The following is a 26,984-nucleotide window of genomic DNA, read 5'->3' as shown; positions in this document are numbered from 1 at the left end:
AATGCTATATTTATAAAATTTGTATAAAGATATAGCTGCGTGCATTCCCTTCACCCCCCACTTTGGTCTTTGTTATTTTTCCGAGATGTGAGCCTGCTTATGTCTCGCTTTGATGCCATAATACATCCTATCACACTGGAGTAGATGCTTGCTTGCTAATCCAGGATTGCCAGCAGTACTTGGTGAATCCATTACCATCAGTGGACTTCACACAGTGAGACTGCAACTCCCAGCTCAAAGAAGTTAAATATTTTTTCTTTTTTGTTTCTATTTTTTTAGATCAGGATTGTCACCATGTTTTACAGCCTTTAACTTAATGTTTGGGATTGGAGAGGTGGGGGAGGGGGTTCCATTACTGATTTATCTTTAAATGTAAATCTGGTTCCACAAGAATATCTAAAGAGTTTGAGTCATGGAAGAAATGGTTAAGCTTATGCACTCTTGTAAGTAGTATTTGTATGAGCTGCTTAGACAATTTCAGATTTTGTCTTACACAATGATTTGAATTTTTAGTATTCTAACACCTGATACATATCACATATCCCACACATGTCCCCTCTGGCTACAAAGCAAAATGTTTACATAAATGAATTCTCCATTTTTGTAGCAACTATTTAACTCACGGCTTTTCAGAGTTAATGCTATTTCCATAATTAAAAATACTCTCCAGCTACGATAGAAGTGAATCAAAGAAACAGAACATTTTATCTGTTGCCATTTTAAACCTTTCACATACCTTGTGTAGAAAAATAAATTCCGTGCATTCACAATGTCATAGCATGGCTAAATGCTGAAACCTGTTATTAAATATCTATACACTGCTAGTGCCAGTCATATTGGAAGTTTAGTTGGCAGAGAGGATAATATGTACAGATCAGTCATGTTTTCATTTTGTTACGTTTGCAACATATCCTTGCATGTTCAAATTAGTTATTTTCAGATCCTGACAGCTGTGATCTTTAAAGTGATCACAGGTGTTGTGATGTAGAATTGATTTGTCTATTAACACCTGAAAAAGAGACCCGTGTAGTAATAAAAACTTAAATAAGATAACTGTAAGATGATACATTCTGATTTGGTTTGGTAATCCCATTTCCCAGCAGTTGTACTGTATATAATGAAATAAAACAAAGTTATTACTTGACTGGAACTGTCAAAAGTGCACATGTAATTCTAAAATACCTTACAGCAGGAAATACTGAAATATAATAAATAAGCCATTTTGATTTAACCTTACTAAGATACCTTTGCTAATGTGGTATTGCTCAAACTACAGTTTATGAAATTGAATTAACCCAATATAAGACCTATCTTGCAACTCTATGGATGCTATAGTTAATCATTGATTCCGCTAAAAAAAATGTCTATAGCAAATTATAGCTCAGCCATAAAAATTGTCTCCAGGATAAAACTGTACATGCAAGTTTTTATCCTGGAAGCAAAAACTAACTAGTTTGCTTTCTTTAAATAAATGTTTTACACGTTTCACCATTTTAGTGACCAAGGTGTTTGGGTTTTTTTTTAAAATAGAAGTTCAGGAGCATAAGATACTTTTTATACTCAACTACTTCAAACAGAGTTTTGATTTAAAGTAATTGGTCTCAATTCGGCTCTGAGCTCTGCCCTGCAATTATCAAAAATTTCTCTTGACTTAACTGTCAGAGAGTCTGGCAACAGCCTTCACTATAAATACTAGTCCACCTGGGTTCTTCTGTCTTTCAAAATGTGGTGTATCCCCTGCATACAGATATTAGTTCTAAAAGATACGGGGCATGATTTGTCCAGACAGATTTAGCCAAATGTATAAGCCAAATGTAAAAGTTGTTCATTTTCTACCATCTGAAATAAGTAAACCCTTGTGCTAATATAGAATGCTTGATCTCTCTCCCATTGAAATGTGTGGGAGTTTTGACATCCATTTCAATGTGGACAGAATGACGCCCTGAGAGAGTAAGTTACTGTCAACCTATTGTGTACCTCAGCAGTGAAAAGTGTCTAAGAAATACATAAGATAGAAATACGGAAGAGGAAAGTGTGTGAGAGCCTGCACAGAGTCATAATCCATAGGCAGCTAACCAGCTGCATCTTTGGCAAGTCCAAATCGATGGTCCCTCTCTTGACCAAATGATGTCTGTGTGAATGAGCTTTCAGTTAACAATTATTTTTTGTGGTCTCTCCATGACATCATTGGAACACATGTAAGACCGGGATTCATTTCTGCTTCAGAAGTCTAATGAAGGCTGTCAGTTGTTCAAAAGTTTCCTTTGACCAACAAGATTTCTCATGCAGTATGGTCTTGTGAACTACAGGACAATGTTTTGCTTATGAGTACAGAACAAAAGAACATACCCCACACCTAAACCTGCAGAGATAGTCCTCGTTAATTAAAATGTATCAAAATGCAGTTGCCATTTAATCCTACGTGCTGGTATATGTTATGTCCATTGAAGAAAGACTGCTGATTCCACCAGAGCCAAGACGGGCACCTTGCAGGGGAAAATAAAATCACATAGTTATAGATATTTTAAACAGTTATTCACGGATCATTTCTGGCAGAAGCCTGATTCTGCCTATCCCTCCGACAGCCTAAACCACACACAAAGATCTGTAAAAATCAAAAGGCAGAATGTGGTATATGTTCTGCTGCCCTGACTGCGCACAGAGATACGCCAATATTTTGAGGTTACATGTGCAGATCTTCAAAAGATCTCAACTAATCCCTTAATTTGGTGAGCTATTAATCCATGGTATGGTAAATGCTTTTGGTACTTTATTTATAGCACTATCTAATTTTTCATAGGAATTTTACGATTGTCTAAAAAAGAAGGAATAAATAAGACCAAAGCATGTCAATGCTAGTCAGATCTTCCTGCTGCTAAGACGGGAACTCTGTGCGTGCTCCCTGAGGTGGCCATGACAGCAACAGTTTAGTGGCGCAGGCTCCATCAGGTGGGAAGAGTAGACAGGTCCTGATAACAGCAGCACTGCTGCTCTCATGGCTGACGCAGGGTGCATTAAAATAATTCCATGCCAGAAGGAAGCAGTGCATGGATCTACCACAAGAATACGCTTTTTAAAACAGTCTAAATTCTTATTTACACAATAGATTGCAGTAGGCTTCAAGGAGCTGTTATTGTCTGTCAAGTTAAAAAATGTTTTTCAAATGTATTGGCTATTTATTTCCACAGTAGTTTGGAATGGTTCCAAATGATATGTTAGGGTTTATGGAATCAGTAATCTGCATTGCTAAATATCCTTTACCTTGTATTTAAATAGTATGAATGTTAATATGTGACTGTAGTGTAGTACTGACTCAGGCGTATGTCCATACATGCACACAGTCACACAGCACACTTCTATGAAGTCTCATTTCTTTCTTTCTTTGTTTGAAACTACTATTTACAAGAGAAAGGAAGGAAATTAATTTTTAAAACTACTATTCAGTAACATATAGGCTGGGATCCTGCAAATATATACACACTCATAATGGTGGTAATACTCACATGCTTAAAGTTAAGCATGTGCATGAGAGTTTGATGGATTGGAATCTGAGGGTATTACCCACACCAGTAAAAAGCAAGATTAAAATACAGATTTTAATGTGTGTATTTATCAGTGCAGATATGAGAACAACTTAGGGCCTGGGTTTTGAAAATTTTGACCCATAATGATACTCCAGAAAAACTGTGTGTTTTAATATTCAGATTCATGTTTGTTTACATTGCTCACTTGTCAAAATGCTCCATTCAGCCATAAGAGCCACTCTTTTTTATAAATATATTCCTTAAATTAGTTTAAAAAACTATGTAGGATGCAATTCCCCTCAATGCAGAGGCCCTGTACACAACATAACCCCTTAATATGAGGAGTTATATAATGTAAGGCCTTTTGTGTGCCATCTACACTGTGGTGAATTTCTCATAGGGCTTAAAGAAAAGGAGGACTTGTGGCACCTTAGAGACTAACCAATTTATTTGAGCATAAGCTTTCGTGAGCTACAGTGAAGTGAGCTGTAGCTCACGAAAGCTTATGCTCAAATAAATTGGTTAGTCTCTAAGGTGCCACAAGTCCTCCTTTTCTTTTTGCGAATACAGACTAACACGGCTGTTACTCTGAAACCTGTCATAGGGCTTAATCATTCATTACTGAAATCAATGGGAGTTTTAACATTTGCTTCAGTGGGAGCAGGAGCAGGCCCTTCAAGCTCACTTCTTCAGTCTTTACTCACTTGGGGCCTGATCCTACAAATACTTATGCTCATATCCTATTAATGCCAATGGGACCATGGATATCACATTAGTAAGAGCTGCAGGACTAGAGCCTTAATCTGTGATTAGAGATATTTATTTTTTCCAAATCATTTTAGCTTTCGAGCACAAAGAAAGCTCCGCTACCACTGTAATGGAGGCGTCAGAAAGAACTTCTTTAAGAGGAAAGACCAGTGGAATAAGTTATATTGAATGATTTTCATTCTTTCATTTACTATAAATAAAGTAATATATTCAGTGTTTTGGGTTTTGGTTTTGGTTTTTAATTAAAATTTAGCAATTGTAAATGCGAGTGTTCTTCATTGTGTTTACTTACTAATTAAATAGTACGCATCCTCTTTATACAGATTTATTTCAATATTAGGTATTTCAGAAGAGACATTTTTTAATCTGGTGATACCCATTTGCTGTAGCTAGGGAGTAACTTGTTTTCTAAACAGTTCCTTCACAGATGTGCTGGAGACACAGTTTTAAAAGTATTGTTGTGTCAAAGTATGAAGTTGGTTCATAATAGTGTTTACTCCAAGTTACTTATTAGTCCCCCTAATGACTACTTTATTAGAATAGAAAAGGAGTACTTGTGGCACCTTAGAGACTAACCAATTTATTTGAGCATAAGCTTTCGTGAGCTACAGCTCACTTCATCCGATGAAGTGAGCTGTAGCTCACGAAAGCTTATGCTCAAATAAATTGGTTAGTCTCTAAGGTGCCACAAGTCCTCCTTTTCTTTTTGCGAATACAGACTAACACGGCTGTTACTCTGAAACCTTTATTAGAATAGAATACCTTTGGTCTGGCCTGTGGCTCTTTACTAACAAGCTGATCTTTCATTGCTGGTGACAGTCATGTATTCAAATGCATCTTGTAATTTTTAGTTAATATAGTCATATTTGCATAAATGGTTACATTTTTAAAGCATGAGCTTGCATTCTATACCTATCTTGTTTATCAGCTCAAGTGAGTGCAGATTCTTGGTAAGACTGAACATTGTGAGCATCGGGAGCTAACAGTGTCGCAAACTGGCAGATGCTTTATCCTTGGGCTCACGATGGTGTGCACAAACCACCATTTTTTTCCCTGTAATAATTATGGTGTTAAGAGGCATTTGCGTTTTGTGCTCTCTTTCAGCTTGCACCGTGTTTGGTTCCTGTTATGCAAATACTGCTTTAAACTTAGAAATGGCAATTTGCATTAATATTTTGGTTTCATATAGCTAGCTATTGCATTGCAAAAACAAGTGCATTTTAATGAGCATTGGCAGAATGTTAAAAAAAGATATGGTATTCATTAAATTCTATTGTATGAAATGCAGTAGTTGGTTGCCAGAAATCGTTAGGATAAAATGTAATGCGTGTTGAGGCCACAAGTATAGCCCTCATCAAAGAGTGCTGTGACCTTATGGAATTGTAAATATACAGTGTTGTTCACTGCATAGAGCAAAATGCTTTATATTATATATAAATATGTATTATATATATATAAAGTAGGAACACTGTGAACTATTAAAATTTTTTAATCCTTATTTTCTTTCCTTCTCCTGCACACACACACACACCTTCTTTTTTTTCTTTTCAATTTTGTGCTCTAAGCAGACTAAAGCTGCAGAGCATTTGGTTCCTTGAGTTTGTTAATTGATGCTGCATACTTCATAAAAATATAAACACTGAATTGCAAAACAATATTTTCTTATTCTGTGCATTTCAAAGCAGAAGTTTTGCAATGGACTTTTCATCTGGTGTGGTGGTGATTTCCTACTGCATACTTGTATCAGAATCATGCATGAATAATCAGCTCTGCCATGTTGAATAGCCATAATATACATATATCAGCACAATTTCCCATTAGTATTTTCTGATCATTTGGAATCTTCATGGAGATGTCACATTTTTTGTGTTTGTCTTAATTATAGAGGGTGGGGTTTGTTTGTTTGTTTTTTGTTTGGTTGGGTTTTTTTTGAGTTGCTGCAGTATTTTGTTCCATTCTTTCACTTTCCCCAGAATGAGAGTTCCAAGTCTTTGAAAATTTTCCTGATTTTCTATCTGTTCTGTTTTTGTCAAGAAGACTGGAAATTTAGAACTCTTCCTGGTGTAATGCCACATATAAAAGCCACTTTTTAAAGCAACCCTTTGTAATCCAATAGGGTAGTTTATTGTCATTGAGAGAGAGACAATTATACCTGCAAGGTGACTTCACCAGATGAAAAATCAAAGCAACGTGGAAAAGTTAACCATCCTCTCACTTGATTTTGATGAACACTTCGGCATATTAATGTTGGACCTGCTTTCAACGCTGATATTTGAATGGCTGCTTTCCTATAAGCTTGCTAAAGGGAGACTGGGACAGGGTTAAATGAATTCTTTTCTTCATTACTCAGAAGTGATATAGACTTTCTTGGGGGCTAATGTAGTTTAATTAGTGGTCAATTAAAACTGAACGTTGTTGAATTGAAGTTCTTTGATCAAAATCCCTGGCATGGTCTTTCTTTCTTTAACTAGCCACCATCTTGAATTCATTTGGAATCAGTAGTGTAAACAAGTTTAAAACTGGTTCTTTTATAAGAAGTCTGCAGGCTCGTATAGCTGCATTTTTTTTAATTTTTTTTTTACTTCTGTAGGCGGCAATTCAAAGCAGTGTTAAATGAAAACAGTGCTACACCCTAAAAAGCATGCACTTTTATTAAAATGTTGCATTAATTAATCAGAATACAGTAACTGCTCTGGCCCCATTTCTAGTCAGAAACTAAAGTTCTTCTCTGGTATTAAATTTTATTTTTCTCTGCAATACATTTTGTTTTATTTTCAGCCTGCAGTTGTTCAAAATGTTTTCAGTAGCATCATAATCAACAAGCAAACAAGCATAAACTATCAGGCAGGAGCAAAAAGAGACAAGTGTCAGAACCTGAGAAGTGGATGGGTAGGCCTAGTGGTTGAAGCTGCAGCAGTCAGGCCAGGGACCAGAGCCAGGGGTCAGAGCAGGAATCAGGAACCAAGAGCAGGGTCAGAACAAGGCTGGAATAGGAACAGGTTGAGGCTGGAGAAGGCTGTGAAAACCATTGAGAAGGAGGGAATACTTCCGACAAGATAGCCACATTGAGCAGACTAGAGTGGTTGCTCATGTTGGGAACCTATACCCCTAGACTTGGGGTCACCTGGTCAGACACTCACCTGAGGATAGGGTGAGCTCTGGTTGATTGACATGGAGCCCCCAGGTAAGCAGGCTCAGGGATGACTCATCAGGCTCCTCAGCACTTATCAGGCTCAGGCTGAGAGAGCACTCATCGGGCTCAGAGATGACTTATTACCAGATGTGCTTAAAATATATAGTACAATGACATGTAACAAAAAACTTAATGAAAACTATTGCTGATTTTGTTTTGTAATAAGCTGATTTGATATGACAGCATTTGTTACTTTTGCTTATATTATCATTTTAAGAAGGGGTCTTTTTAAAGGGACCTTGTTAGATCAAGTTATGCCCAAAATCTACAAGGTTCAAATGATCAGTGGACATGAAAAAAAAAAATAAATACCGTTTGTTGTTCTGGTTTTCAACATTGCTCTGCTGTGCTTGCACCCCAGCCATCACAGCATAAAGTTTAAAATGGCAGAAGTGATACTGATTTGAAAAAATAATGAAATTGCCCATTCATTTTTAAAAGTCCAACCAAACTGAAAATGAAAATGGTAAACAGTTTATAGAGTATCAGAGGGGTAGCAGTGTTAGTCTGGATCTGTAAAAGCGGCAAAGAGTCTTGTGGCACCTTATAAACTAACAGATGTATTGGAGCATAAGCATCCGATGAAGTGGGTATTCACTTATGCTCCAATACGTCTGTTAGTCTATAAGGTGCCACAGGACTCCTTGCCGGTTTTAAGAGTGAAATGTACATTAGATTTTCAAGCCACTTTCCATTTTAATAATCTAAATTGTCATTAATGACACAGGTGAAGTAATTTCCCCCTCAAAATATATTATTTTAATATGTGTTTTCCCTTAAATCAATTTTTTGGGGTAAAATGTTCATATTTTTATAGAATCTGAGCCACTGTTAAAATTCTTTGAGAAAATTTTCTGGCCTGGAACCACTAACATTATAGGAAAGTTATGGGAGATATATAGTGACTCTAGCTGTGTGAATAATGCAGTATTTTGGTTCACTGGCAGTTCTGAAAAATGGAAACATTTTTTGCTGGTTTAGACTTGCTGGGGCCCGGGGCTGAAGCCGAAGCCCGAGCCCCACAACCCGTGTCTGAAGCCAAAGCCCTTGGTGATGGGGCCATAGGTGATGGGGCTCAGGTTACAGGCCCTCCCACCCAGGTTGGCAGGCTGGGGCTTTGGCCCCTGCATCTGGGATGGTGGGACTGGGGCAGGCTCAAGCTTTGGTTTCCCCCCTCTCCCCGTCGTGTAGTAATTTTTGTTGTCAGAAAGGGGGTCACGGTGCAATGAAGTTTGAGAACCCCTGGACTAGATTAGTCACAAAACCACTGGAGGAAATGCAGCCTGTGCACCCCTTACACCCAGTAGCCTAGTGGTTATGGCACTCATGTGAGAGAGCCCGGTGTGAAGCCCCACTCCAGCTCAGATCCCCTTCCTCCCAGGGAGGTGCCCTAACGATCAGGATCTAAGCTATTCTGTTGTTGGGCTGTCTCAAGTTGGACTGTCTCAGGTGCTCTTGTTGAAGCTTTTCCACTTTGTATAAATAATTAAATAGTCATCAAAGCAGAGACTTGAAACCGGGTCTTCCCCCAGTCCCTCCAGGACAGTGCCCTAATAGCTACTTGGGAGGGGTTTGCTCTTAGGGCTTGTCTACACGGTGCCACAGTCCGTACTACAGGGTGCGATCTGTAGAGCACTCTAGAATGTGCTCTCACTGCCCCACTTAGACCCTGCTGGTGAGAACTAAAACATAATTGGTTCACATTAAACATAAGCAGAGTCTGCATGGGGCAGTTAGAGCACAATAGTTTAGATTACTCTACAAGTCACACCCCTGTAGTCTGGACTGTGGTGCTGTGTAGATAAATCCCTAATCTCTCCTGTTTAAACTGTTCCACTTTGTGTAAAATACTTGAATAGTCATTGAGCCAGGGATAGAATAACTCCATAGCCCAGCTATTGGGGCACTCTCCTGGGTTCCCTGCTCCAATGACTATTTAATTACTTATAGGAGCTTCAACAGGAGCGTTTCCCTCCTCAGAAGAGCCTATCTCCTGGTTCTTGAGGCATTGACCTGATAGAAGAGAAGACCTAGATTTTATGTCCCTGCTCCAGAGTTGGGATTTGAATCTGGGTTTCCTGCAGTTAAGCCCTAAGCACTGAGCTACTGGAGACCATCTCCTCCTCCTTTAGTGGTTTTGTGAACGGCACATATGTTCCCCTTGTGAACCTAGCTCAGAAAATTCTTTTTTGGCTGAAACCATTTGACAAATTCAAGTTGAATTTGCAAATGGTTTCAATCAACCCAAAACATCTCCCCCACACCCCCTTTTTGGTTATTAAACTGTTGCTCTGAAAAATTTAACCCACCTCTAATAGTCCCTTTTAATTTTTTAGGGGTATGGTCTTCTATATATGTGCATTATATGCAGATGCTCCTAGAATTAATGTTGCTAGCTTTTAAAACCTAATCCTAGCCAAGATTAAAACGTCTATTTAAATCAAAGTTCCAGATTCTGCTGTGTTAGACCATTCTAATATTACTTCAAACTTATAAGGTCAATTTTAAAATATGTGCATGTGCTGTTTTGTATGCCTAATTTGTGTGGACAGTTACAGTGTTTGCAGACCTAAATCAGGTATTTTTGCATACAGATGACCACTTAGATGCATAGATGGCATAGTTGCGTGCACAAGTACTTGAATTACATAAAGTCATGATAATGGGTCAAACAAAACAGTGTGTGTGCGTGTTTGAAAATCAGACCCCTAGAGTTTCTTTTTTAAACACTAACAAACGAATCCTTACTACTACAGCTGTGTGGAACTCAGCATATTGACTGTTGGGGGTTGCAGAAGTATTTTGTTCAATTTTGATCTGCCTTTGTTCACACGACAGAGTTTCACTTTGAGTCAAATTCAAATGATCCAAAATCTGAAAGTGAAACCCAGTTAAAACTGCCGAGTTTCCTGTACTTTTGCATGAACACTATGCAGATTCCACGTGGTTTTGACACAGAACCATTAATCAGTCCAGATTTTCTGAAAACTTATTCCAGGTTAGCTCAAAAGATAAAAACCTTTTTCCAAAGCTAGGCTCTGATCCTGCAAGGTGCTCCACATGTCCAAATCCATCTGCCTTTGAGAACCTTATTGCAGGATAGGGGCCCTGGTCTGAGTTTCAAGTTTAATTAATCCCCACGCCTGATGAGTTTCATGTAGTTTGAGGTTTTGTTGTATACATTGAGCACAACTTTACTCACAATGCCCCTGCAAAGTAATTACCATACCCATTGTAAGTATTAATCCCCTTTTAGATAGGTAAACATAGACATGACTTGCCCAAGGTCATATATTCACTTAGTAACTGAGCTGGGAGTAGAATCCAAGCACTCATGTTCCTATTTCTCCATTCTAGCCACTAGCTCACATTCCCTAATGCATTTACCTTGTCTTTTCGGTCAAAATATTTTATAATGCAAATCTCCTGCTGGAAATAATAATAAAGAGGTTTAAACAAATGACTTGCATATTTTCTAACTGCCTCTGCCCTGCTCTGGGCTTTAATTGTAGGAAGGACTAAGGAAATTTCATCGGGGTGATGACATGAGCAGATTTTCTTTCTCTCTTTGAATGATGGCATTTTAAACTTTTAATCCCTTTTATCAAAAACTGGGTGAAAGTCATAGTCCTAAACAATAATTAAAATAAAATTTCCATCTCTTGACAGAGAGAAAAATTGTTTATAGTAAATGTGCTTTTCAGCCTTCTCTCATGCCTTCTCCCAAAAGGGCTGATTAGGATGTAATAATTGGGGATGATAGCGGGAGGAAGACGACAATTCCATTTAATTAAAGATAATTTATTTTACTTTAACTTGGTGATGTCCCACATGAATAAGAGTAGATTTAGCAGATAGATTTATTAATGGGTACTGACATCTCAGCTGACATAAAAAGCAAACATTTTCTTTCCTCATTGTTTTTATTGTGTCTCGGCACCTGAATCTGCTGTCACCCTATTTCTTTTCTGTTCCATGGAGATGAAGACATTACAATTCACGATTCATTACTTGAGACAGGCCTGAGACGCTGAGTTTGAATCAGAATCCAGACCTCCCCAAAAATTAGGTGGAAGGGATTGGATCTGGTGCTCCAGTTTGGACCCATCTGTGTTCACCTTTGGAACGTACTTTCAGTCTAAGCTGGTTAACCATTGTCAGTCGCTGCCATAAACTCTAGTCATCTGGTTCAAGGCTGAGGGCTGAACTGAAACTTATCTTAAAACTTACGTTTACAGAGCCATTCAAACCTCTGCAGGGAAGTATCAATGTAAATCTTCCTGCGCACAAGGGGGGATTATCACAAGGGAAGGCAAAACGCTGAGCCTGCGGAGATCCATTAAAGTTAGTGGGGCTCTGCATGTGTACAGAGGTCTGTCTCCCTGTGTGGATCTGATTGCAGGATAGGAGTCTTAGGCAACGGATACGCTACGGAGCTTACAGCCAGCACTGAGGCAGCGCTGCTAGTGCAGATGCTCTGAACCAACAGGAGAGAGCTCTCCCCTCGACTGAATTACTTTAGCCCCTGTGAGCAGTGGTAGCTGTCAGTAGGAGAAGCTCTCCCACCAGCAAAGCGCTGTCCACCCAGCGCTGAGGTTGGTGTAACTTTACGTCGCTTAGGGGGATAGCTTATTCGCTCCCCTGAGCGATATAATTTATACCAACGTAAGCTGTAGTGTGTACATAGCCTTAGTAACAAGTTAGGTGTCTATAGGAGCCTCACTAGTGGATGCTGCTGAGTGCTTTAGCTAAATCAGCACATACCCTGACTTCACCCTTCTCCTAACCAGCATTGCCACTTTTGGGCAGTGCTGGTCTCCTGTAGCCATCCGCGTACCTGGGAGATTTAGGCTGCTTCATACTGCCATCGCCTCCTCCACTGGTAGACCTTCTCCTGCCTAGGAGCTTTTACACTGATATCAGTGGAAGCTAGAGCAAATCAAGGCTGAATAGCCGTACATCTCGAGTCAGTTCTTTGGGGTTCAAGTATGTCAGTTCCATTGTTTTATCATTAGTTTATATTCTCTGGGCCATTGACTTCAGTGGAGCTACGCTGATTTACAGTAGGTGAGAATCTGGCCCTCTGTCGTTTAGAGGATATAAAACATAATTTGCAGGAATTTCTTGGGATTTTTTTAGGCAAATAGATAAGCTCTAATTTACGAGTTGTATATTCTTCAGTCCACTTGATCATGCTGTGCTAGGTAGATAATGACCAGTGCCACTGGAAAATTGCAGGATTAAGGCTCATTTCTTTCAGAGAAATTTGGGAGGAAAATGTGGTCAGATGTCTGATACATTCACTGTCTTTGCATGCATTTGTAAAGAGACCGTAGAAAATAAGAAACACAAAATGGTTCTCAATAGATCAGGTGGGGAAAAAAGTGATGAAGTTGATACTGAAATGAAGTAAAATAAATGAAATGCTCATCTTCCTGGTCTCTACTTCTGCTGGGAACTCCTTTTTTAAAAGGCTTGGGGATGTGCTAATTTAAATGAAATGTGAATTAGAATTTGCATGTGACAACTACCCCTGAATCTCTGCAGATGGCACCTTCGTTCCTTTCGTCATCCCTTTTATTGCTATCTCCCATTCTTTTTCCTTTGCCTACTCATTTATTCCTTCACTTAGGGTTTGATGCTCAGTTGCTGAGCACCTATAACTGCTATTGAAATAATTGGAATTGCAGGATGCTCATCATCTTTCAGGATCAACCCCTAATTTCTCTCACTCGTTACATCTTTCTCTCCAATCTTGCATGGACTCGTGCATTCCACTCCCCGCCTTTGTCCGTCTCTTTCCTCCTTGTTCCTCTACTCTATATCTTTTGGCTTCCCTTTACTTTACTTTTTGGCTTCCCTTTGCATATCTCTATTGCCTTCCCACGTGTGCTCTTCCTGATCCATGCTCCCTCAGGATCTTTTTCTGGAATATGCCATAGCTAGGACACTTCCTTTCCAGTAACCAAAAATGAGGATCACAATGTTAAAAATAAGGGTTTCACCCTAAGGTCATGTGTTAATTCAGCCATTTCCTTCACTCTTGCCACTTCCCAATATCTAAATTGACTTTTGTGGAAGCAGTAACTCTTGTCTGTGACTGACAGAGGCCTGGTTTTGGTGGGAATCATTGTCTTTGCTCGTTTCTCTGCTACCTCTATTTTGTTTTCTGTGTTCTGGCTTTTCTCTTCCTCCCATCTCTCCTCCCCAAATGCTTTCAGTATTAGACAATAACAGCAATTTTAGTGTCTACGAGAAGCATGACCAGTACCTAATGCTGGAAGTGTTGCCAGCATCTGACATCTGAGGCTAATAGCATTTCTTGGGCAAAATTCCTGCTATTTTTCACAGGATTAACTCTGTTGGGGTTAGTGGAGTTACTCCCAATTTACATGGGTCTAAAAACAGTAGAATTAAGCCCCTGATGTCTAATGTGAATTCTCTCTGGGATAGTGCCCTAACCTTTCCCAGGGAGGTAAAAGTAACATATCAGACTCACATTTGCCATTTCTTCCTCCTTCCTTCTCTCCCAAGATCCCAGTTACTCTGAAGATGGGGAACAAGCACAGTTTTGGTGGGAGGCTATGCAGACATGATCACTCTAACCAGCAGTCAAAGGCTGTTTACCATCCTATCCCTCTCTCAGCAACAGGCTTCAACAAAACCGAATACAGTCTCCAAGTACCATTTCATTTGGTTGACGTGAAGTTTCTCCTCTCCACCCATGTGAATTTTGTTCTGTGGTTCTGCCTGTTTGTAGGTTTCATTGCTGGTGATGGTGAGAATTCTGAGCTTCCTTCTTCTTTCCCTCCCTGCTTTGCCCGCTCCCTAATTTGTTCCCTCATCACCTTCACACCCATATTGATTCGTATACTATGAACATCACTGTGGTATTTGTTCTCTTCCTTATTTTGCGATCCCATTTTTTCCTCTAAGCTTTGTCCTCCCATTATTCTCTATTTTCCTTTCTGCCTCATTTTCCCCTTTCCTTCATTCTCTTAACCTGGTTTGTTCTCCCTTCTTTCTGTTTTTTTCTCACAATTTCATTGCCTTGCCTTTTCTTCATTCTGTTTTTCTCACTGTTCTCTCTCATCCTTCTCTGTTTTCTTCCTCTAGCCCATATTAGAAGCAACTCCAAGCTGATTGGACCATTTAGGAAACTACGCCTTCTGATAATCTTATTTTCCAGGAGCACTTATTTCACATTAGGGAGAAGGGTACAGCCTGCCAATTGGGTCTATCAAAGCTGGGGAACAGTGGAGCAATGGAGGAAACTGCAGAATCAGTCATTAAAGTGTACCTGCAATTTCCTAGCCTTCATAGTAACGACAGAGGATGCTGGTATTTGTACATATACTGCTTTGGTGGTGATTTGGGAAAGTATGACAGGATACAGAAATGGCAGAAAGAAATCAGTCTGAGTAGAAACTGTCCAGTCCATGTATGTTGTTGTTTCTTTTTTAGAATGTATATTACAGCACAGGGATGACATAATGTTGTAATTAGAAAAAAAATTAATTGACCTTGTTTTTAACTTAGGTCATTCACAAGATGTGCAGTATTCAATAGTTCCATCTGGAAAATGTTTTCACTCCACTGGATCTGTGGAGTTAGAGTATCATATAGGGTGGGATAAGAAAAAAAAAGTTAATGTTTAGTGTATGTTTCAAATAAGACAGTTGTTTGTGTAGAAGTGACTCGTGGTGCAATTGGAAGAAACACTGCTCAGCAGATGGGTGGTTTGGTCCAGATCTTTATGTTTCACCTCAGAATGAGCTGTGGTTTATAAAACTGGCACATTGCAGGAACTTTTTTGAATCTACACCAGTCTCTACAAATTTCTGCTCGATCACATTAGTGTAACAAAAAACAAAAACAACAACAAAAACGACCCAACACCATGCACAGCAGCATGCTATACTGCTAATTTTGTTAAAGTCAAAGGAATTTGAGAAATTTACTGGACACTTACTATCATTATACAGGCAAGACTTCCACATCAAAACAGCAGTTGCTCAGACAATCCCAATCAGTCTTTTGGTAGAAAACAGTGACACATCCAAAAAGTTTTAGCAGAGGAGATTTCAGAGCATCATGGCTAGGGCACTGCAATAATTCTCCTTTTAATAAGTTTATGATGGGGTTATTGTTTCTGTTATTATTGTCACCAGCAGGAGCACAGACAATGGTGAGAAGTAAACCTGTTTAAAATCTACAGTCTAAAAATAACTTTTTTTGGTACTCAGCATAAGGTTGCAGGAGAACTCACATTAATTAAAGAATGTGGTGCAAAATGTGAGGCAGAAACCATCCTTGATTTTGTAATCAGACTCTCACCTGCAATTCATTTTCTCCAGTGCTCAACAACCTTCTTCATTAACCCTGGGTAACCTTTAACCTCCTGTGAGCCCCCAGGGCTTTACTTTTGCCAGTGAGCCCTTCTCGGCTTTGTGACTTACAGGTGGTTACTGTAGCTATGTACACTTGTTTTTCATGGTGCACCGTGCACTTAACGGCTCAGCGGGACCTGCACTTTCATACCTCTCAAGGGGGTGGGGTGGTTTGCATGTGCTTTTCTATTGTGTGGCTCATTATGGTATCAATTACTTTATTCGATGGCAATGCCAAGCCCTAGGCCTTTTGCATGTTTGTCCTGTGAGAAAGATCTGGAAGAGCCGACATCTGGTTTTGATTGCTGCAATTGCAGGTTGATAGAATAAACGCAGGGCGAGGTGGGTGGGTTTTCCTTCCGGCCCTTTCCACTCTGGGCTGGTAATGCGCTTCAGTTGTGGAGCTGGTCTTTTCATCATCTCACTCCTCCCCCACCTCCCCGCTCCCTCCAAATAACCAGCAGCAACATGTGGCCCAAATTAGGGACCTGTGATTTAAAAAAGCTTCCTTCTGCTGGAAACCTAGAATAGGTCAGTCCAGAAAATGGAGAATCTGCTCATAACATGTGGAAAAGGACAAAATGATTTTTACTAAAACTCAGGGAAAGTTCTCCCTACATTAGCAAAATAGGCAGAGTTAGGGAGAATGAATAAAGGGGCTAATGAAATGCGTGTTTGTTTCCTTTTGGAGGGGCAATGCTAGAGCTGACTCATCTACCCAATATGGGTGAATCTTAGGTTTACTGAACTAGAGACAGTAGGGGGTACCCAGAAACTATCTCCTCATTACTGTTGCTCAGCAGGGATTGTATGTGTAAGTGTGCCTAGGGAAGGACTAGCAGAGTGGGGAAAAGAAGGTGATTATATAGGAAGAAATAGTGACTTTTTAATGTTGCTGATTAAAGTGTTTTGCTTTACAACATTTATGTGTTGATTGTGCTGCCAAGCCAGCTTTCCTTGTGTTGCCCCCCCCCACAGCAGTGCAGTGCCCATTGTGTGCCTTTTCATATCGCTATTTATTTTAAGTCTTCCACCAAAAATTAGGAATTCAAATAGGCTGAAAAGTTAATGAGGAGCCTTGTTTGAAAATAGTGCTGTGAGCAACCTCATTCATATGAACTGAAAACAGACAGCCCTGACTAAAAAAGTTTAACTGCATCCAAAATGCAAATCACAGGGATGGGGAGTGAGACCTGAGTGGCCAGTTACAGCAACTCATGCAGAAAGTGATGGTCAGATTCTTTATCCAGTACTTATTTTGGAGGTCAGTCTGTAACATATCCAAAACCAATAGCCATCATAAAAATAGGAGATCAGTCAAAGGGGAATTTTACAAGAAGAGGGGCTCTCCTGCAGAGAGAAACTTCTGCAGTGGATGTTTATTACTTTCTCAGGTATTTGCTTAAGAGAGTTTTTCCTTCTGAGTGAGGCTGACATCTGCTAATGCAGCCCAGATCATTTTGATGAGTAGGCTTATTCTTTTCGACAGTCCTGATAGCCATTACATTATGCCATTTAGTAAGGTTCTTATAATTTAATAAATGTTCTCTTTTGAAATCTTCATTTTAAGGAAGTTTCACCATGTATTAGGATCTGTGGACTGATAGGTTTATTCTGTTCTCAAATGTTTCCTTATATCAGGTATATTTGAAGTGGATTTCACTGTATCCAGAAATATGAAGCCTTAAATCAGTACTGTATTTTACAGCTTGCACTTCACATTTGAGCTTGGCATGCAAAGCAATATATTTTGTTTAAATTATCATTCTATGTGAAGGCCAGACTGATGGCTTGCTGTGTTTTGCCTTGTGTTGACGCCAGAGTTATCATTGCCATGGCATCATGGAGGGGAAGCCCTCAGCCTCAACGGGGAAACAAGGATTGCTTTTCTCTGTACAACTCCTGAGCAGAAAATGTTGAGAGGTACTTTAGTCTGAGAGGAGAATGAGAGTTCTCTACCAATAGTACAACCAAGGCTTGAGAATGGACAAAAGGGAGTTAAATTTATATGGGAAAAATGATGGCCAAGATTGAAGGGGTATTTGAAAACCTTATGATTTCTGCTCAGACATGGTTTCTAAACACCTGCTGCTGGCTGTCAGCATAGAGTCTGATGAAAAGGACTTGCAGAGGGATTTGGGGGACAACATCCAACACAGTAAAATAATTTGCACTTACATAGCATCTTTCATTTAGGGATCTCAAAGCACTTCACAAATGTGCTGGTACTGTTATGCCATTGTTTACAGATGATGATCCTGGGGCACAGAGAGGTTAAGTCACTTGCCTGTGGTCACACAGTGAGTTAATGAGAGAGTCAGGTACAGAACCCATGATGTCTGACTTCCGATCTCTTTTCAGACATTAGCCCACACTGTATACTTCCTTAAACAATAGTGTTGTAGGGTATGAATTAACTGCTTTTAACTTGCTTTTGTATTTTCCAAGGCTGCCCATTCTTTTTTAGTAAACTCTCCAGTTGTACATTTCTTTTCTTCTACCATAATGAAGGTTTTGTTACATAGCATCATCCTGTATATATCATGGACTTCTCTCCAGGTACCCAGATGTCTTTGGAGTGGTCTGCAGTGACAGTATTTCAACACTACATGGTCAGTCTTAGCCCCTCATCATAAGGAGGCAGTCTTTCCAAAAGACACATAAACCTTTCTACTGATATACCAGGCTCTAGAAGCTCACCTGATTCCTACTTAACATTTCTTACCTGATCAGTAATAGTAGAATTTGAATAAGAAACTTTCAAATGTAATAGACTTCATGTGTTAGGTCCCTCACATGAGTCAGTTTAGTGAAAAAAAGAAAACATTTTGAAACATTTAGTTTACTGTTGTAATTATTATTAATAAATTAACTAATAACTAACCTTATAGCTGCTGTAACATATTCTAGAGATATTCATCCCATTCATTTTTGTTTCCTTCATGATAGTGGTCATGTGATCACTAGAGTTCTTCCCCTCTTAAAACCATCATTCCGTTATCATACATTGAATTCAGGTTGGCTCCCCTCCATCATTTATTGATCCAGATCTGAAATTTCAGTGCATTTCACTAGTATTAATCTAGAGGTTTTGTTTTTGCTATTTCAAAAAGAATAGGTTATCTCCAGTTGAGGGAATGAATAGATTCATAGGACTGGAAGGGACCTCGAGAGGTCATCTAGTCCAGTTCCCTGCACTCATGGCAGGACTAAGTATTATCTCGACCATCCCTGACAGGTGTTTGTCTAACCTGCTCTTAAAAATCTCCAATGATGGAGATTCCACAACCTCCCTAGGCAATTTATTCCAGTGCCCTGACAGTTAGGAAGTTTTTCCTAGTGTCCAACCTAAACCTCTTTTGCTGCTATTTAAGCCCATGGCTTCTTGTCCGATCCTCAGAGATTAAGAAGAACAGTTATTTTCCCTCCTCCTAGTAACAACCTTTTATGTACTTGAAAACTGTTATCGTGTCCCCTCTCAGTCTTCTCTTCTCCAGACTAAACAAACCCAGTTTTTTCAATCTTCCCTCAGAGGTCATATTTTCTAGACCTTTAGTCATTTTTGTTGCTCTTCTCTGGACTTTCTGCAATTTGTCCACATCTTTCCTGAACTGTGGCACCTAAACATCCAACACCCCTTTCTAGACTTACTTCTCAGTTCTTTTCACTAACCTTAAGGCAGTGAGTTTCCCAAAAAACTAAAGGAGAAAAGAACATTTGGAATTTCAAGGCTGGCTTCCGAAATTTAACATAATGTGATAATTCTTTCATTATGTCACATTACGTAGTGCCTTCTTCAGAACTTTCCCATCATGACATGAAATCATTTTTGAATTCAGAAGGTCACATGTGTTAAAATATTCGGATCTATAATGTATTTTCTGTGAAATCAGCAAACCAATTGTACACATCTGCAGTTCCGCAATCATCCTATTCTACTACAAGTTAGGCCTGCTGTACTTTCTACGTTTTGGATTGAGTTATTGAGCTGATTTTTGTTTGTCAATACTTATTCAGTATAATTTATGTGCCTCTTTAAATAATGACATAGAAACGATTACTATTTGAAAAATTAGCTGGCAAACTTTTATGGATGGATAAATCTGAAAAAATATACCAAGGTTTCTGAGATTTTTAAAAATGATTTTGTGTTGGGGGTATTGGAAGAATGGTTGGGGAGATGCAGGCTACTTAGAATATTCCATATTCACACAAGTTACTCATCTCCTTCATTCACGTTCTTTCCTGTTGAACATACAGCGTCCCTATGATATAATGAAAAGCAAATCTGTAGCTGTCTTCACCTTCTAGTGTCAGGGAGCATGCGTCTTTGCGCTTAACTAGTGTACTGCTGTCAAGTTGAAGGATGAAAAGCAAAGGCTGGAAATTAGCAGTGTTTTAAAGGCCTGACAATATAATGGGTGTTTTGTTTGAGTAAATATTGCCGAATCAGGCTCCCTTTCAGTAAATACAGGATAAAGACATCTCTCTGTAACATCTTGAACCCTGCTAGTTCAGCCAGGCACAGCAAAATCTGGGTTACTTTATATGAATCCAGTGGCTTTCACTTTGTAAAACTGTACAAATCTGTCTGACAGTGGTCACTCACACCCATTTTCCCAGTTTCATGACATTAAGCTAGTACTTATTTTGGATATTTTTCCATCACTACATAAAAATCTTTCTGCCCTCCTCTCCTCCTTTCAGTATTTTTGTGTCCTTAACTGGCAAAACCTGACTTTCACATGCAGAAGTTGCCAGCATGGCATTTACCAAAGTTTTACTCATAATTTTTGCACAAACCCTGTGAAAAGTGAAAAATCACCAGTTTCCCATGCTAAGAAAAATGTTTTGACCCAGCTTATTTCTGATCATTGTCCTGGTGAGTTTCCTGTTTCCTGTATTAAAGACTGGTTAATGTTGGGATGTCAGATCTGGAAGAGGAAACATGTCTGTTTCTATTATAACTGTTGGATGAGTGATTTTTCCAAGCAAGTACATACCTAGGATACATGAAAGCTTGAATGTAATTGTGAAGTAGTGTGGAGAAACACTGGCATATGGTTTTCTCTAAATCTGCTTAGAATGCTTATGTCATGAATTTTGGTTATTTTCAGAATGTTTCCCCAATTGTATCATTCAGAAGGAATTTCCTACACAAAAGGACTCCTTGGACACACACACTGTAATGTTGTCTAAGGTCCAGTGATGTGAGATCTATGGTGGAGATGTTCCAATGCACAAATGGCAGGGGCCTAACACACATTGACTGTCAGTGGGAGTTGAGCACATAACTACAATTTGTGCCTTTGAAAAACATCCTACTTGCAACTAGGAAATCTTTGGTCCTCTGGCAGTATATTCTGGATATCCTTATTTATTTATTTGGTATGGCTCTTTGCACTTACTGTGTAAAATTGTCTGTTTGTCACCAAACAGCATGATGGGTTCCCATGGCAGAGCAGTAGATAATTAGTTGTATACAGTCAGGCTGAAATTCAGTTTCATGTAATTCTACTGTCGAAGGGGAGCTTAGTGCAGACTTGAAGGGGAAGCAGAGTCCTGGCCATACATCTCTATTTGTATAGGTCCAACTGCCATGCTACACAGGAATTGTGTCCCCTGCAAAAGGTGGCCATGGAAGGGCTGTAAAGCTCACCCAACACCATGTCAGTGGTTTGGGTAATGAATTTAGTCTCTCAATTCACTCTTTACTTGGGTTTTATTTGTGGACTCAAGAAAGAAACTAAATTCACCCTCCATCTGTTAGATGCTTATACCGGTAGGTACCATCCTTAATCCTGGTTTTGGAGCCAACTCCCAAATGGACTTGCAGTAGGACAAGCGGAACCAGAAAAAAGGAAAGTTTCACGTGGTCCAAATTTGAAAGAATTGTATGTTTGCACATATTCAGATATGGTCAAGTTGCTCAGGTTGCTGGCAGAGGGCATTTCTGTGATGCACCATCTCAAAAGTAATAGCAGATGTACAGAGTTAGCCACTGCTAACTTAGTGCCGAGACCAAGAAAAATACAGGTGTTCAAATAAAATAGTGGTGGAAGCTGGAGTCCAGGAAGCATAGTAAAGATCAGCTTTAGAAGTAGCTTGAATGTTACTAACAGTACCACAGTGGGTCAGGTTAAATTTACTATCAGTTTTAATTGCAATGATTTTCAAAAATGCATAAAAAGTCCAGTGGAGCATGACTTATAGTCTACACAGTAATATCTAAACCTGCTTGTTTAATTGAACAGAATTTATTTTTGAATTAAAGAAATTTGAGAATTGGTCTGTGGTTCAGATAAAGGAGGATGTACTACCTGGGTACATATAAATTTGTATATGCTGCAGGTACAAATTATATTGTGTACGTACATGTCTGTGTATATATGTGTGTATTTCATCTACACATGTGTATCTATAGTATACTTACATATTCAGAGTTCATATACTAATTGTTTTGTTCAGCTACTTATATGCAGGTATCATGGTGTTGGACACAGTATAGTTGGTAAAATTTTCAAAAACAGCTAGGGGCTTGTCTACCCGGTGGGGTAATGTATACTGTGGGGTTGCAATTTCTAAAGGGCACCAATGTGTAGCTCATTAATTGGTCCATGAAGATCCTGCTGATGCTCACTGTAGGTTCCCGAGTGTGCGTAAATGTAATTCTCAGGAACCTTCAATGAGCACCAGCAGGATCTATGTGGACCAATTATTGAGCTACACATTAGTGCCCTTTAGAAATCATATTTTCATAGTGTGCATTACCCCACCATGTAGACAAGCTCTAGGTGAAAATTCTACCCAGAAGTTTCACCCACAAAACCTGAAGTTGTGGGCAAAAGGAACCCATCAGCATAAGCAGTTGGTCAACTTGTGTGCACAAATAGGATTTTGCAGAGGGGTTTTGTGGTTGCAATTTGTGCACCCACATTTAAAAAATTGACGTTGTAGTTTTGTGATTTGTCTTGTTAGCAAATGATGAAGAGAAGCACAGACGCAAATTAGTGAATAGGTCAACCAAATGAGTGTGTGTATATATATTCATTTCCCTCAGGAGTGTTTGATAACACATTTACTTTTCATATTTATTAAAGAAGACTCATGTGAATCCAAGCCTACACTGAGAGGTGGGTTATTTTTGTTTTTCTTTAATAATCTGTTGCTTCTGCTTTAACTTTTTTTAAATAAGGCTACATCTTTGAAATGTAGTTTGAAATAATTATCGGCATATACAGATGAGCAGATGAGTCAAGACAAGGAGATGTGAGGGGGAAAAAGCTGGAATACAGTCTATACACGTGCAGCATTTTGTTTTAACATATCTTCATTCTATTTTTAAATACACTAAAAAAAGAGATATTTATGTCATTTTTATAAAATCCATTTTGTAAACATACATATTGGACCAAATTCAGAGGTGATGTGTAAGGTGGTGTATGGTACATGTGGAGAAGTAAGTCCAAGGAAGTCAAGTGAATCCACTTTGAACTTTGGCAGGTGTAAATTACAGTCGAAACTGGTGGATGTGTTAGTTGCGTTTCCTACCACACTCCTCTTGTGCAGTGCTACTCATTTACACCACTTTACACACTGCCTCTGAATTTGGTGCAGGAACCTTTTTTGCCATTTCATGGCTTTGAGTTCCATGGTATATTTCAAAACTTTCATTAACAGGAAATCTTCAGGTTTTCTATTGCTTAAGGTCCACACAAAACACATCAGATTTACAAGACCATTTGTGTTGGAGGAACTTTCTAAATTCAGGTTCTTGTGCTGGTTCCCTCAGCTCCCAGTTCTGTGGTGTTTTGCTTTCCTACTCCATTCGATGCACTGGCAGCCTTACAGGTCAGATCAGGATTTAGCAAGTTTTACTTTGTTGCTGAACACAAGGGAACCAGTGGAGGTAGGTCAGCAGAGAAGGGGAGGTCATGAGAGGTGCTGGAAAGGGAGGGGAACATAAGAACAGGAACAGTGAGGTGGGGAAGCTGGGAAGCCAGAACAAGTAAAATAGGGGAAGAAGAGATGTGAAAATATCTGATTGGTGAAGAGGCTTCCACATTAGATTATGTCTCCAGTTAATTCTTCAGGATGCTTCTCCCTGCAAGTTAAGGTACAATATGTGATATATACAGAATGTTCTAAAATAGAAATGAAATCGCATTTGATTTTACTATAAAAAGTATAAAATGCTTCGTCTTGATTTGTTTCTTCCCTGAAAACTGTGCTAACCTCTGGTATAGAGATCTTTGGCTTTAAATGTGGGGCTATTTTCCTAGCAGACTCTAGTCCACCAATTAGGGGGGAAATGGCACCTTTTAATTGCAGCAGATCAATCTTTTATCTCTTACTAGCAGAGATAAAAATAGTCCATTCTTTATAGATTGGTGTGTTGTTTACTTAAATACAAAGGGTTCCATGCTTACTGCTTCTGCAGAGCTACATTGATATCAGTGTCCTCTCCTGAATAGTAACATCACATTAGAGCTACATTCAGTTGGAAGGTCAAGGAGTAACACAAAGCGGACAAGACAGGTCAGGGAGTTACAGGGAGAAAGCTCCTCTTTTTCAAAGGTCAACCTTTTTTCAAAGGCCAGCTGGGGCCAGAGTAGCTAGCTGATAGCTATTTAGTGGGCTGTGTGAAAGCAGTTAGTGGTCATATTCGAGTTCCTAACGGGCCTACTTGTTCGCAGATTCAGCAGAAAAGCCACAGACTGAATAAGCGTGAAACTGAACGGCGAGACTGGTGCTTCCAGGTCAGCATTGAAGCATGTTGGAAAGGCATTGTGAGGAAGCATGCAGTGCCCCTCCCATGTTCAGTGGCTAGATGCGTTCAGACTCCAGAACTGTTCATCCAGCACCTCTCATGAGCACAACATTCACAAAAAGAAAGATTTTTTAAAAACCAGTAGCACCCCCCCATTTTTAAATAAGTAAAGTCAAAGATGTAGGGAAAAGTTGTAGAGCAATGTAACTGGATGGGTGGAGGGAGATAGGCATTGAAGCAGCTATTTCAAACTGTAAAGAACCTTTATATAATATTACTTATATCTTCATCTGTTTCCCACATGTACTGTAATTTAAGAAACCATCCTACTGTTCAACCACACCTGCATTAAAAAAAGCAACAGAATAATGTAAACGTACTATAAAATGAACACCATTTAAAAACTGAGCATTGATCACCCACAGTAGTTAAATATATCATAGTATTTGTGGGATAATGAAAACTATAGTAAAGATAAATACCACAATGCAGTACACCTCAATTTTAATATTAATCATTCTATGATTCGGTGCTTATTTTTTTAAAATGCAGCTATATAAGCCTTCTCCAGTATATGTGTTTTTCAGTCAGTATACCCTGTTTGAAGGTTACATTGTCTGAAGGTGTGAGAAGTCTCTGAAGTGTGTATAAATTGAATGACCAGTAAACTCCCTTCTATGTTATTTCTTCTCTCTGACATTAATATTGTGCGACCATATAGTAGGTATATTGTAGTATAGCATCTGTTATTCGTCCTTCAGATCTGTCTTTAACTTGAAGACAGTTGTTTTAGCATTAAATCTGACATCAAGGACTTCTAAAAATCCCTGTCATCTCTTTATTATCACACTCTAATAGCATCAACGAGATACATTAAGCAGTTCCAAGGGAAATGGGTGTTGGCTATTGCTGACAGGCCTTTGGTCTAGATTTGTTTGTGCTCTTCAGTTTGGAGTCTTATTGGTTCCTTTTGCCTTTACTAGAAGTCTTCAAACAAATATTAGTGTTCTCATTCTGTGACTGGCACTTCGCTTACAGTAAGCTGAATGAAACTACATTAGTAGCATCTGGATGTTAAATGCCTTTCTTTTTTTCATGATTCCACTAGGCGCTGAGTGCCCTGAATTGATGTCAGTAAGAGCTGAGGGTCCCCAATACCTTGAAGGATCAGGCTCTAAATTGGGGGGGAGGGGGCAAAAACTGACATGCATTTAGAACTTATCTTTTAATTTTATTGTATAGTGCACTGTATATCTCACATGAAGACACTACAGGATAGTTTGAAAATATGTGTAAAAATTTTCAAAAAATCTTTGTATTTTCACAATGTGTTTGCATGCATCTTATTTAAATACATACATACAGGAAAACTTCTTCTTGCAGAAGTGCTTAGAGCCTGATTCTGCCAACCTTACTCAGGTACCTTACACATCACGTATCCTTGTTGAAATCAACCGGACAACTTTCAGAATAAGTTACTCAGCATAAGGGTGCCTCTTAGTTTTCTATTTATTTTGTTGAGAGAAAGCATTTGATTTCTCTTGTAATGTTTGTGAGATGCAGGATGAGCATAGATGGGATTTTTTTCTAACATTGCTTGCAGTTGTATTTTATTGGTGGATTTCTCTTTCCCTTCGCTGTGACCTGTGAATGTCAGAGTAGGCTGTCTGCCAATTTTGTGATCTGCTGCCTGCTTCAAAATGGAGGCAGGAAGGTATCCATTTTCATCAAGAAGATGACAGTGCTTCAGTATTCCTGACCATCTGGAGAGAGGAACTTTTTAATCAGAAACAAAAAATTGAGGCTTTAATATACATATATAATATATAAATTTAGCAAAAGAAAACTCAAAGTTAAACTATACCTTATGAGTCCAGACTTTTTTTCTTTTATGTTGTTCTGGTTAACATAACAAGAAAATACAAGAACTATTTTTGTAAAACGCTAGTTACAGAACTCTCTGGTGTATTAGTAAACAAATATAAGTAAATTAGTTTTTTGGCACACTTACTAAGTTTATTGCACACACAAATATAATAAGTACTAAAAAAGAAGGTTTTTTTCCCCCGATGCACACACATGCTGTGTTGGTGGTCTTGTGTAGATCCAGGTTTTTAATAGTGCTTTCAAGCTGCTCTGCAAAGACCTAGTAACATGGGAATTTAATATCCCAAGGTATGTTTATAATTTTCAGTGCCCTTGATAGTGCTGTTTTTTAAATTTCATTTTTGCATTTAGGGAACAAAGAGTTTGACTTCTTCACACTGCTTTCATTTTTGTCCTTAAATGTGTGAAAGCTGTGTCCTTTCATATAATAAATCAGTATTGTTTCATGTTCT

General features: G+C 38.9%; 1 protein-coding gene across 24 annotated transcripts in view; it reads left to right on the top strand.

Annotated features, from left to right (window-relative positions):
- Positions 1–26,984, top strand: part of TCF4 (transcription factor 4) — a 315,197-nt gene that overhangs the window by 234,334 nt on the left and 53,879 nt on the right. For 13 of the 24 annotated variants that reach the window (XM_043546604.1, XM_037902556.2, XM_037902559.2 and 10 more), the window contains one exon: positions 24,572–24,634. The exons of the other annotated variants lie outside the window; for them this stretch is intronic. In XM_043546604.1, the coding sequence (XP_043402539.1) occupies positions 24,572–24,634 (63 nt within the window). The remainder of the gene's footprint in view (positions 1–24,571; positions 24,635–26,984) is intronic. 24 annotated transcript variants of the gene reach the window in all.

This window comes from Chelonia mydas, chromosome 5, assembly GCF_015237465.2.
Source record: "Chelonia mydas isolate rCheMyd1 chromosome 5, rCheMyd1.pri.v2, whole genome shotgun sequence".
Taxonomy (NCBI): domain Eukaryota; kingdom Metazoa; phylum Chordata; order Testudines; family Cheloniidae; genus Chelonia; species Chelonia mydas.
Note: the sequence above shows the minus strand (reverse complement) of the source record. Positions and strands in the feature narration are given on the sequence as shown.